This window comes from Macadamia integrifolia, unplaced genomic scaffold (genome assembly GCF_013358625.1).
Source record: "Macadamia integrifolia cultivar HAES 741 unplaced genomic scaffold, SCU_Mint_v3 scaffold1313, whole genome shotgun sequence".
NCBI classification, from domain to species: Eukaryota; Viridiplantae; Streptophyta; class Magnoliopsida; order Proteales; family Proteaceae; genus Macadamia; species Macadamia integrifolia.
Window position 1 is genome coordinate 33,203 of NW_024868156.1, and position 13,791 is coordinate 46,993.

The window sequence follows — 13,791 nt, forward strand, 5'->3', positions numbered from 1 at the left end:
ATCAACAGGATCAGTGAATGTTTTAGGAGAAGGTCAGGAAAGTGATGCCACTTCTCTAATTCAGCTCACTATATCTTCAGAGATAATCCAGAGATGATTAAAGAAGTCATAGATGACCTCCTCAGAGCAGTGATAGCATTGTCAGTAGGAGAACAAATTAAAGAGCTTTCCTCCTTAATCCAAATAGGGAGTGACACAGAGGATGATGCCAAGGACAAGAGCGAAGATGAGAAGGATGGAGATAACTCTAGTTCTCAAGTTGATGATGAGTACCTAGATTGGGATGACTACCAGAGGCCTTGGTACAATGATGATGATGATGAGTCCGGATATTATTCTCCAAGAGATTTGGGAGGATATTCTATGTATGCAATTGGCAAAGAAGACCCAATGATTGATCCCACAGATGCTATTCAGCCGGCACTCACAATTCACATGGAAAGGGGAGATCCGGCATCAGATTTAGAAGATAGTGAAGGATATGAGATCACTATTGAAGGTGAAGTGAATCCTATAGCAAAACGCATGGCTTATGTCTATAATCGTTTGGTGGACATCAAACTCGAGGTCGATGGAATTGACCGAATGTCAGAAGAAGTAGCTATCAGTGAACAATGCTACACCGAGCAATTGATAATCCTTGAGAAAATAGGGGGACATTCCACACTTGCAGAAATGATAGATACAGTAGTTACGCAGCTTTCCAATGCAGTCAAGATGGTACGAGCTAGGGTCGTGGACATTTGTGGAGGACCTCGACCTCCTACCCCAAGCTAAGAAAAGGAATTTGAGGAAGAAGATGACCCTATGGTAGGGATAATTACCATAACAAACAGTGATGATGAAGATTAGTCCCACAGAGATTATTGTAAAGAAATCCGTTAGTGTAATGGAGACTCGGAGTGGAGGAGATTACACGGGCAAGGCCCTAGCCGTAGAACAGTCAAGCACTAATGAAGCAGGAACTAGTGGCTTGAAAAAAGAACCAGAGAATCCAATCTTGGCTCAGCTCAAGAAGTCCCAATCTAATATCTCGATTTGGGGATTGTTGATGGCTTCCCCCACACATTGTGAAGCAGTCTTGAAGTCTGTCACCAATGTGCAAGTGCCAATCGAGATAGATCCAATGCATCTCTAACACATAATAGGGGTAGCATATGCAGTATAATCATTGATGTTCTCAGACTCTGAACTTTCCAAAGGAGCCTAGCACTACAGAGCTCTACACATCATGGTAGAATGTCTTGACGAGGTGGTTCCCCAGGTCCTCGTTGACAATGGTTCCACTTTGAATGTTCTAACCTTGAGATCAACAAAGAGTATCAGCATCAACTTGGAAGAAATGAGGCCAACCACTCAAACCATACGGGCATATGACAATACCAAGAGGAAAATCCTTCGCATTATCACCCTTGCCATAAAGATGGGCCCAGTGAAGTTTGATATTGATTTCCAAGTCATTAATATACCGGCATCTTTTAACATGCTCTTGGGTAGGCCCTGGTTGCATCAGGCAAAGGCAGTGTCCTCTAGTCTCCATAAAAAAAATGAAGTTCATTTATGGAGGAAAGGTGATTATAATATCCAGAGACCCCGAAGTGGTTAATACCTTAGCCAATATTGAAAATGGAGAAGAACAAGACCAAGAAGTACAACTTAGTGGTTTTGAAATAGAGGAAACCTATGCGGCCATTGCCAAAGAAATTCCAAATGAGAAAATTCCTACTAACTATGAGGCCATATGGAGTCCGCCAGTGAATCAGATGATGAAGAATATATAATATTTTCCAGGCATAGGACTAGGGAAATATCATTAAGGGGTTTTAAAGCAGCCTAGTTTGGCAGTGAACAAAGGAAAGAGTGGTCTCGGGTATGCTCCTTAGACCACCAAAGGACAGAAGGTACTAAGGATGACTAGAAAAATATCTGCCTCTTACTACCCCACTCTCAATGGGTACTTCGTAAGGGAAGGAGAAGATTTCCCCTTTTGTGAAAATATTAAACCATGGTTTGATAAAACTGCCACAATGATGTAACCTGGATTTGAAGTATTCTTTCAAGATGAGTTCAACTGGGTAACTCATGAGGTAGAGCAACAGCAAATGCTAGTTAAGGAAAGTGATCAAGACAGTTATATCACTGGGATAGCAAAAATTGCACTGATTGAGAACGAGTCTTCCTCTAGTAACCCTACAACATTGATCCAATCAAAAGAGGATAAAGCTCCTGAAAAGAGAATGAGAAAAGAAGATAAAGCTCACCTGGAGTTTACAACTTCCCATTGATTTGAAAAGCTACATTTGCTCCCTCCTACAAGAACCAAGAGCCTGAGAGCTACATGTGCTCAAGCCTCATCCTTTTAGAGGAAGAAGTGTATATACAAAGCAAAGAAGAGCACAAAGAATGATGGTCTGCATGTACCATGTCCGAATCAACTGCAACGGGAAGGCCCGTGAGGGTAGTCAAAGATGTGATCGAGGAACTAGTTCCATCAACAGGCTTGAGAAGATGGACTTTATAGAAAGAGGATTAAGTAGTCTCCACCAATCTTCACCCCTTAGAAAGTTCAGCTTCCGAGAGCACAAAATTGATTAGCCAATATTTGTGAAAAAGTAGGCACCTATCCAGAAGAACTACTGTACCACCGAAGAAATAGCAGCAACCTTCTCAGAAGGAGAAGAAGGTCCTTTGCCACATCTCCTCATCCATCGAGCCATTGAACCGCTCCTGAATTGGACTAGCATTGGGGAGAATTTTAAGTTTACTCATACTATTGAGTCAATTAAATTGAATACTGCTGATGAAAGCATTAAACCAGCCATTGAGTCTATAGTCGAGGTAGTTGTTGAGTCTTTTATTTATGATTTTGTGTCGGCCTCCCCTCATGATTTTGTGTCGGCCTCCCCTCTTGAGAAGAGGCCAGAGTCCTTGTATGTCGAGTCTATTACTCCTTCATTCATAAATGAAATTTTTGATTTCGAGTATGACTTGCCTCTTTTTACTGATCTTAATAAATATTGAGAGTTAATAAAACAATGCAAACCAAAGAAAATCCAACCCATGTATGAAGATACCTGGGTTATTAATCTAAGAACCGACCAATGCCTTTGAGAGGTAAAAATTGGTACCACCCTAAACAATGAAGAAGCAGAACAGATGATTAGTCTTCTGAAGAAATTCACCAAAGTCTTTACTTGGTTGTATGAGGATATGCCTAGTATAGTACTGGGGCAAAGTTGGTCAAACAAAAGCTTAGAAGGATGCGTCCAGAATAGAGTGAGAAGATCAAAGAAAAAGTTGTGAAGTAGTGGAATGCAAGATTTCTACAAGTGGTGAAGTACCCCCAGTGGTTGGCCAACATAGTTCCTGTACCAAAGAAAGATGGCAAGGTATGGACGTGTGTAAATTTCTGAGATCTTAACAAGGTAAACCCTAAAGATGACTTCCCATTACCTCACATTGATGTATTGGTGGACAACATAGTGGGGCATGCCTTGTTATCATTTATGGATCGATTCTCAGGATACAGCCAAGTGAGCATGCACACAAAGGATCGTGAGAAGACAACCTTCACCACTCCATGGGGAACCTATTGTTATAAGGTGATGCCTTTTTGGCTAAAGAACACCGGTGCAACTTATCAGAAAGTAGATACTGCCATATTGCATAACATGATGAACAAAGATGTGGCAGTCTATGTGGATGACATGATAGTGAAATTAAAAGATCGGCAGGAGCATATTCTTGAGCTTAGGCGATTCTTTGAAAAGATCAAGAAGCACCAGCTAAAGTTGAATCCTCAGAAGTGTGTATTCGAGGTAACAATAGGAAAATTGTTAGGGTTCTTGGTGAGTGAAAGAGGCATTGAAGTTGATCCTGTCAAAATCAAAGCAATCCAAGAAATGCCCACGACTCGCACTGAGAAGCAAATACGAGGATTTATGTGTCACATCCAGTATATCAGTAGGTTCATAGCTCAATTGGCTATAATCTGCGAACCAATTTTCCAGTTGCTGAAGAAGGACTAGCCCACAGAATGGAATGATAAATGCCAACAAGCTTTTGATAAGATCAAAGGATGCCTTATGAACCCACCAGTATTAACACCACTAGTGGAAAGAGAACCACTTTTTTTATACTTATCAGTGGGAGAATATTCCATGGGCTCATTTCTAGCACACAAAGAGAGGGAAAAGGGGGCAGAGCATGCCATATATTACCTTAGCAAGAAGTTCCTGGAGTATGAGACGCGGTACACATACTTGGAAAAAACTTGTGCTGCATTGATTTGGGCAATGAAAAGGATGCGACACTATATGGTAGCTTATCCAGTACTTCTGATCTCCAGGATGGATCCAATCAAGTATCTCTTTGAGAAACCATCCCTAATAGGAAGGATGGCCCGGTGGCTACTTCTGCTATAAGAGTTTGACAACACCTATGTTACTCAGAAGTCTATCAAGGGGCAAGCTATAGCTGATCGTTTGGCTGCCAACCCCACAGAAGATGGAAGAGCCATGGATGATGCCTTTCTCGATGAAGAAATCACAGCAATAGAAGAAGGAGACACAACCAATGAATGGAAATTGTTCTTTGATGGAGCAACTAATCAAAAGAGGTGTGGTGCGGGAATATTGCTTGTAAACTCCCGTGGCCATTACTTACCTTCGTCATTCAACCTCGACTTCCCTTGTACCAATAATATTACTGAATATAAAGCTTGTACATTGGGACTAGAAACAACCTTGACAATTGGAGTGAAAAGGATCGAAGTGTATGGAGATTCATCCATTGTCATTTGTCAGACACAAGAGAAGTGGAAGACTAGAGATGAAAAGTAAAGCCGTACCAAGAACATCTGGAAGAGGTGATTGGATACTTTGAGGAGATTTCATTCGAATACTTCTAGAGAGATAACAACAGGTTTGTTGATGCCCTCACAACCTTGGCATCCATGGTAGAATGCAACCCTATGGCTAGAGTCCAACCATTCTTGGTAGAACAAAGAAGTAGCCCCATTTATAAGAATTCATTGAATTCCCTCATTGTGGATGGCCGATTTTGGTTTGGGTACATAGGGGATTTCATAAGAGAAAGAAAATACCCGATTGAAGCAACTAAAAGAGAGAAGAAGTTTCTAAGGAGATATGCCACCCAATTTATTCTTCAGGAGGATTTGTTATACAAGAGATCTTATGATGGAATACAGTTGTTGTGTGTAGATGAAGAGCAAGCTACAACTATCATAAAGGAAATTCATCAAGGCCTCTGTGGACCCCATATAAATGCCAGGATGCTAGCTAAGAAGATCCTCAGGCTGGGATACTATTGGAACACAATGGAAGCAGATTGTATAGACTTTGTTAAGAAATGCCACAAATATCAGATATTTGCCAATATCATACACAACCTGCTAACGGGGTTGCATTCACTCAATTCTCCTTGGCCATTCTCTACTTGGGGTATTGACACTGGTCAATCGCTGGTCCCTATGGGACCCCTCTTGGGCCCTCTTCACACTATCACACCATATTTTGGTGTGGTATTGTGCTGAATAGGTTCAGTCTGTAGTGTTTTACCAATTATGAAGTTCTCAACGATGATGTAGTAATTGGAGATCCTGATGTTGTGAAGGCCTATGAGGACATCATTGGGAAGGTCAATCCCAAAGCATCCAATGGTCATGATTTCATCTTGGTAGCCATTGATTATTTCATCAAGTGGGTAGAAGCTCAATCTTATGCAATACTCACATCTATTAAGTTAGCAAAATTCATCCAAGAAAACATCATTTGCTGATATGGAGTGTCTGAAGAGTCGATATTACACCAGGGGTCCCATTTCTGGGGTAAGACCGATAAGATTTGCACAAAGTTTGGTATCAGAAGACATCACTCTACCACTTACAGGCCATAGACCAATGGAGCAATAGAAGCAGCTAATAAGAACATCAAGGTGATCCTACAGAAAATGGTTGAAACACATAAGGATTGGGCAGACAAGTTGCTACTTGCTTTATGGGCATATCGGACCTCTGTATGATCCTCGACAAGGGAAAATCCTTTCTCTTTGGTATATGGGGTTGAGGTAGTTCTACCCGTTGAAATCCCAGTACCATCTCTAAGGGTGCTTCTTGATAGTCAGTTACCTGAAGGAGAATGGGTGAAGGCCAGGCATGATGAGATCAACTTTCTTGATGAAAGGCACATGAAAGCCATGAATAACCTAAAGAAATATCAACTGAGAATGGCAAAGGCCTTCAATAAGAATGTGAAGCCCCGCCACATAGAAGAGGGTGAACTCGTTTTTCGACAGCAAAGAGCCCTAATTCATGACCTAAGAGGGAAATTCAGATCCAATTGGAGTGGCCCATTCACTGTCAAAGAGATTCTATTAGGCAAAGATGTGAATCTCATAGACCACAATGGTGAAGAAATACCTGGACTGGTCAACATGGATCAACTCAAGAAATATTATGTCTAATAGGGTGAATAGCCCGAACTACGTCAGACCTGATTCTTCTCAAGGGATACATAGGAAAATTGACATGTGTAAGTGCAGTCACAGCCGTCTCAAGGCAATAAATTGGATCCTAAATTAATAATCAAGGTATCTTAAAAAATCATCATAGTTTATGTCCCTTAAGAATCACCATTTGGTATGCAAGGACATTAGGTATTTGTCATTCACCTATGGTCCATTAAATTCTTATCCTGGATTCTATCCCCAAAAAGTCGCCACCTAGCACCAATTTATCAAGGCTAGCTTATTCCCCATCCTTGATTAAGTAAAAAAAAGAAAAAAAGAGAGTTTGATGCAACAGTGGTAGAGGTTTGGTTGTGTCAGTAGCTAATGAGTAATGCTTTGGTAAATCATCACATCTTCTCTTTGCTAATGATAATTTCAGGATAAGTCATGGGCTCCTTGGATTAAACATTGAGAAAATGGACCTTGGACATAAGCATAGTGGCACCAGGACGCACCAGGACTACTAGAATCCATTAATATGTCAATGCTCAGTCGAATTGGTTGCATTAAGCTACATCACAATTTGCTCCGACAGATGCCTCAGCATTGGGATGCTAATCTTCATGTATTTCGATTTGGGTTGGTTGAGATTTGTCCAACTCTCGAAGAATTCTGAGTTTATATGTTATCTCCACCCCAAGGGTATGTTGATTCAACCATCTTTGATGAAAGACTGCTCAGAGGAGCTTCAGGACTTTTTTGGATGGGAAAAGGAGGGAATGAAGCAATTCATTAGATATGGAAAGATTGACATTCTTAAGGTGGCTAGGATCTTCTTCCAATATCTACAGCTAGGGGGAATTCATCAGCAAAGGTCACATGATGTTTATCTACTATGCATGATAGCTCGTTATGTTCTCCGAACTCCAGGATATGGTGTACCAACTGTCCTAATAGAGGTGGTAAAGCAATTGAAGAAAGGAGGAGATATCATTCCTATAGTCCTTGCAGAGACATTCAAAGAAATTGATGACATGATCCACAACAATAGATTTGGACTTGATCGTTATCGTGGAAGTCCCATCATTTTCCAACTCTGGTTACTTGACAAGCTAAAGCTAAAAAGGTCGTTAGATGGAAGTCAACTTGGGGCTCTTGGTTACTAAGAGAGGAGGGATGTTTTAGAATTCAAACTCATTAACGATTAGAAAGAATACCTACAAGGAAGAACTACAAAGGACATTGTATGGAAGTGTCCAAGAAAGCCACAAGAAGATTTTCTGATGAAGAGCCCTGGCTACAACTGCGTTAGGTTGATGGGATTGACTCACGCATCCTTTTATTTGCCTATGTACATCAGTCGACAATATGGGCTCAAGGCAATGGACCCAGAGGAGTTAGTGACCTTTCACCAACCCCAAGAGTGGTCTCCCTACCTTGTTACTTACCTATGGTAGGAAAGTTGTTCCCCTTTCCATGTAATTCACTTGGTAATAGAATGAGGAAATATTTGGATTTTCATATTATCTTGATTATTCTAAGTATAACTTGAGTTATGGAATTGATTATACCTAAACATTTCAAACCATAAACAAAAAAAAAAAAAAAAAAGAAGAAGAGAAATTTTCTTTGTGCCAAAGATAAATTTTCATTCATAAGATGCCATAATATAATGATGAACAAATAAAGGGGAGAAGAAAAGAAAAAGAAAATATACATATGTTTGTGTTTACAGAAAATACAAGAACAAATCCCTATGGGTCAAAAGTCATCATCTGAACTCTGCTCGGCATCATCCTCATAAAAGGCCATAGAACTGGAGGGTCCCAATCCCGTGCTCGCCAGCCTCTATGCCTGGTCCTCAACCTGCCTCTGCTTTGCAAACGGGCATTCTCCCGTTGGTAGGAGCTAACCTATCTCCTCAAGGCCTCGATCTCCCTTTCCTGGTAGAACACATGGAATGATCAAGAAAAGAAACAATAAAAGAGGAAAGAGATTAAGGATGAGAGAGTACCCTCTCAATCATGACCTTGGACAGACCCTGATGCATCCTTCTGAGTTTGGCATAGAGCTCTGGAGATACCTGAGAACAGCCATGTTAGTCAAAAGATTCAAGAATCAGCTGAACAAGCAGTGTTTGATACTCACATAGTCATATGGGATAGGAAGTTCGAGGGTAGCATCTCTATCCACTCTGTGCTCCAAGAGCTGATGCCCGGACGTGTCATTCTGGGATAAGACCAGCCCAGGAAACCATTGAAAGAACTGACGGCCATCCAAAGAGGTCCCCTCACAATAATGGAAGCCTCAACCTAAGATGAGGAGGCAGTGCTTGCTCGTGCCCAAGTAAGAGAGGGAGCCACATGTTGTGCACTCCACTGAAAGAACATCAATCAAAAAATGGAAGAATTTGAAATATGAAAAAATGTCCAGGAGAGGAAACATACCTGTGGTCCCCTAGGGCCAAAGGGAGCGTAGACCGTCTCCTCCTCGAGAAAGGCCTCGTAATCCCGACTATGATCTAGGAGAGAGTCATCCCACACTCCCTCAGCTTATATCTCCATCTCACTCTTGGGGAGACTCTTTGGTTAAAGCATAGTCGATGGAGGATAACTGGGAGGAGAACGCATAATAGGATCAGACCACTGAGGAGTGACACTCTCCCCCAGGTACCAAGTATGGCCCCTGATACCTCAGAATAATGCATAACCCTCCATCAATTGCTTGGCTCGAGCAAATTCATCAGGGTTGTAAAATTGGATATTGCTAAATGGTCTCCAATTGACCTGTAAGGTTAAGAAGAAGTGAATGCAGCACAAGGCAAAAGAAAAACTTGACAATAAATATGGCTTTCCTCTATCAGACCGTCCAGAAGAGAGTGGGGAATGGTCCCGGGGGGATAGCGTTAGTTCCTTGATACCCCACTGTCTCCCCATCTGTTAGCCATTGGGAATGGCAAACTCAGAGGATCCTCCAACACGGGGGCAAAGATCTCCAGGTGTTCGTAACACCAAGGCTGAATTGGAATACCAAAATAAGGTTTGCAAAAAAAAAAAGAAAACAGAGAAAAATAACAAAAAAAGAAATGCAAAGTTACCTGGTGAATGTAGCCCACCCCCTTGAGGCCTCGATCTCCATATGCCAGGAGGCCAAGGGTTTACAGAAGTTATGCGTAGGTGGCCCCGCCCCAATCCCAAGAATCAACCTCCTGAATGTTCCTAAAGAGGGCAGCCATGCGGATGTCCACTCCGCCTTGGAGATCACTAAAAAGGCACTGTGTTATAGCAAACAAAGGGAGGAGCGAGTCACCTTTGCAAGGTTACCTAGGTTCACCCTCAAATCTCTCCTCATCCAACGGGCACTGATCACACCCAAGTGGATGTGTGTCTCATCATCAGGAATCGTAACACCAGTCAACTTTGTGAATTCCTGTGCTACGAAAGGCATAGGAAGAGGGGCCTCCCCCCAAAAGGTATGCTAGTCAGGGCATAAAAGCATAGGGGCATGATGGTAATCTCGCTAGTAAGAAGGTGGAAAGAATGGGTACTTGGCCACCACCGCTCCACCAAGGCTCTCGCCAATGCTGAGCTAAATTTCCTGGTCTCCAATAAGGTCAGGCAACACAGGTAGGTAGAATCCACTTGTCTCTATGCTCTATGGGGAAGCATGTCAAACCACTCCCAAACTGCATTAGGATGGCCATATCTAGCTAATGTGGGGGGTGTTCCATCACCATGCTCCTAATAAATGCAAAAATGAATAAAAAATAATAATAAATGCAAAAAATGAACAGAGAAATTTTAAAATGCAAAAACAAAAAATTTATAATAAATGCACAAAATGAACATAAATAAATATAGAAAATGAACAAAAATGAATAAGAATGGAAGAGTAAACGCTGCACTCGCACACGAATCGTTCCCAACTCAAGAAACTTAGAATAGTGAGTGAACAGTAGGGGGACCATTTAATAAAAAATTCTTCCTCCCCAAAAAAAATTCTAATTCCAAGGTGCAAATCAAGAGTTCTTACCACAAAAAAAAAATTCAAAGTAATTTCTTGTGGTAGGCAAAAATTAAAATCACATGGAAAGTGAAATCTACATGGTAGGTAAAAACACATGAAAGTGTAAGATGAAATTGGTAGATAAAAATGAAAGGTGAAATCTTAATTTGTGTGGTAGATGGAAATTAACACACAAAGTTCAAAGATTCCAAATCAAAAGCCAAGATTCAAAGTTCAAATATTTTAAATCAAAAGCCAAGATTCAAAGTTCAAAGATTCCAAATCAAAAGCTAAAGCTCAAAGTTCAAAGATTCCAAAAGAAAAGTCAAAATTCAAATCAAGAATCAAAAGTTCAAGATCAAGAGCCAAATTTTTAAGAATCAAGGGCTTAAATCCAATTACCTAATCTCATTGACCCAGCCCCAGGTAGCCCAATTTCATTTACCCAGGCCCAAGTGGCCCAATTTCATAGACCCAACCCCAGGTGGCCCAATCTCATTGACCCGACCCCAGGTGGCCCAATCTCATTGAGCCAGCCCCAGGTGGCCCAACCTTATTGAACTGGCCCCAGGTGGCCCAATTTCATTAACCTGGCCTAGGTGGCCCAATCTCATTGACTTGGCCTCAGGAGCCCCAATCCCTTTGAATCGGCTTCGAGTGACCCGATCTCATAGATCCAATCCACTGAATTGGCACATGTGAAGCCCAGCTAAGGAAAATCCAAGAATCGAATGTTTTTTTCTTGTTGCAAGATTGGAAGAGCAGCGAATTTCTCTCTTGTAACCATTGGTCCTAAATAGTCCAGATTTGCTCGAAAGATCCAGCCTGGAGACCAAATTCCCTGAACTGGCATATGTGAAGCCCAACTAAGGAAAATCTAAGAATCAGATGTTTTTTCCTGTTGCAAGATTGGAAGAGCAGCGAATTCCTTTCTTGTGATCGATGGTCCCAAATAGTCCAGATTGGCTCGAAAGATCTAGCCTGGAGACCAAATTCCCTAAACTGGCATATGTGAAGCCTAGCTAAGGAAAATCTAAGAATCGAATGTTTTTTTCTTGTTGCAAGATTGGAAGAGCAACGAATTTCTCTCTTGTAATCATTGGTCCCAGATAGTCCAGATTGGCTCGAAAGATCTAGCTTGGAGACCAAATTCCCTCAACTAGCACATGTGAAGCCCAGCTAAGGAAAATCCAAGAATCAAATGTTTTTTCCTGTTGCAAGATTGGAAGAGCAGCGAATTCCTTTCTTCTAACTGATGGTCCCAAATAGTCAAGATTGGCTTGAAAGATCTAGCCTGGAGACCAAATTCCTTGAACTAACACATGTGAAGCCTAGCTAAGGAAAATCGAAGAATCAAATGTTTTTTCCTATTTCAAGATTAGAAGAGCAGCGAATTCATTTCTTGTAACCAATGGTCAAAGATAGTCTAGATTGGCTCGAAAGATCCAACCTGAAGACCAAATTCCCCATACCAGCACATATAAAGCCTGGCCAAGGAAAATTCAAAGATCAAAGTACTAACTTCTTTTGCAAGATTGGAAGAGCAATGAATTTCTTTCCTACAATCGGCAGTGTCCTAAACTTCAAAGTAGTTAAGAGATATTACCTATTGCATTTTTAACTCATCATTGATGAGCAAGATGACGGCAGTACATGCTCCGGGTGTCAAAATGTGGTCGTTCTTTTCTTTGCCCTTTAGCTATTGGCACAGGCCTCGACCAAAGAGGGGGATTCTGTAGACACCCAATTTTGTCACCTTCTACCGGCTATGATGACACATGGATCTTGGACATGATCTTTTGTCTTCGATCAACAAAGATGATAACTGACTGAGGTAACTATTCTCGGGAGCATTCCATACTCACCCAAAATTCCTAGAAAACCCACGTGAGAGAAACGAAGGGTCCAATTATGACATTTCACATATGAAGGAATCCGATTAAAGTGACCACACATACACATAGTATTCAAAATTACGATTCTAACGATATATGGTACGTTAAAATCGAACCATCGGATCTCTCATAATCACTCCTGGAAGTCGCACCTTAAGTGCCCAACCAAGCCCCGCGTATGCCTGACCAAGCCCGTGCATGCTCGACCAAGCTTTGTGCATACCCGACTGAGTCCCAGCACCCATGTCAGAGTTCTAGAACCCATGTCAGAGTTCCAGCACCCATGTCAGAGTTCTAACACCCATGCTCGAGCCCTAACACCCATATCCAAGCCCCAGCACCACTGCTAGAGCTCCAGCACCCCTACTAGACCTCTCGCATCCCTGTTGAGCCTTCTGCAGCCCGCTCAAAACATCCGACACTCCCACCGGCAATCAAAATCCCTCTTTTGGTGACCGGATCAAAGAAGGAATTCCCTCTTTACCCGCCTGTGTACCCTACACTGCCCCACTAGCGTACCCTACACCGCGGCCTCCCATTTGTCCAAAAAGGACTCTTTTCCCATAATTGGTCCAAAAAATTACCTTTCACCCAATTGGCTATGGAAAATTACCCTCCACCCCATTGGTCCAAAATTTCTTACTTTCACCCCATTGGTTTAGAAAAATTACTTTTTACTACCATTGGTTAGGAAATTTTCTCTCTCCTCCCTATTGGCCTAAAAATTCTATAAATACCCCCCTCCCTTTGGTTTTTCACACAACATTACCACCATAATCCAAGTCTCTTAAGTAAGCAACCCATAGTAGAGAAGCTCTCCCCTCTCCCCTTCCTTCCCCCTTTGAAGTTTTCCAAGTCTTTGGAGAGATCTTCATAAGATCCAAAGTGTTCTTCGGGCCTTCAGGACTCTTCAATCCTTCACTTTTTTGAGTGAGATTTTTGTGTAGGAAAAGTTTCCCCTTAGTCTCCCACCCCCTTTTGAGGTTCTTTCAGTCTACGGAGAGATCTTCATAAGATTCCTTCGAATCTTTGAAGTGTTCTTCGAGCCTTTGAAGTTTTTCAACTATTTAGGTTTCAGTCATTCCTAGCGGAAGCTTTGTCCGAGTGCCAGCTCAGTCTAGCCCTCACATAGCCTATCCCCAGCAGAAGCTCTGTCCGATTACAACCTCAGCCTAGTCCTCACATAGCCTATCCCCAGCGGAAGCTCTGTCCGAGTACTACCTTAGCCTAGCCCTCACATAGCCTATCCCCAGTGGAAGCTCTGTCTGAATGCCACCTCAGTCTAGCCCTCACATAGCCTATCCTCAGCAGAAGCTCTATCCGAGTACAACCTCAGCCTAGCCCTCACATAGCATATCCCCAGTGGAAGCTCTGTCCGAGTACCACCTCAGCCTAGCCCTCACATAGCCTATCCCCAGCGGAA

At 42.0% G+C, this 13,791-nt stretch overlaps 1 protein-coding gene across 1 annotated transcript in view; it reads left to right on the forward strand.

Annotated features, from left to right (window-relative positions):
- The first annotated feature begins 363 nt into the window (after positions 1-363).
- LOC122063406 (disease resistance protein Roq1-like) overlaps positions 364-13,791 on the forward strand; it is a 78,227-nt gene continuing 64,799 nt past the window's right edge. Inside the window, exon 1 of the mRNA XM_042627113.1 lies at positions 364-720. Coding sequence (XP_042483047.1) covers positions 364-720 — 357 coding nt within the window. The remainder of the gene's footprint in view (positions 721-13,791) is intronic.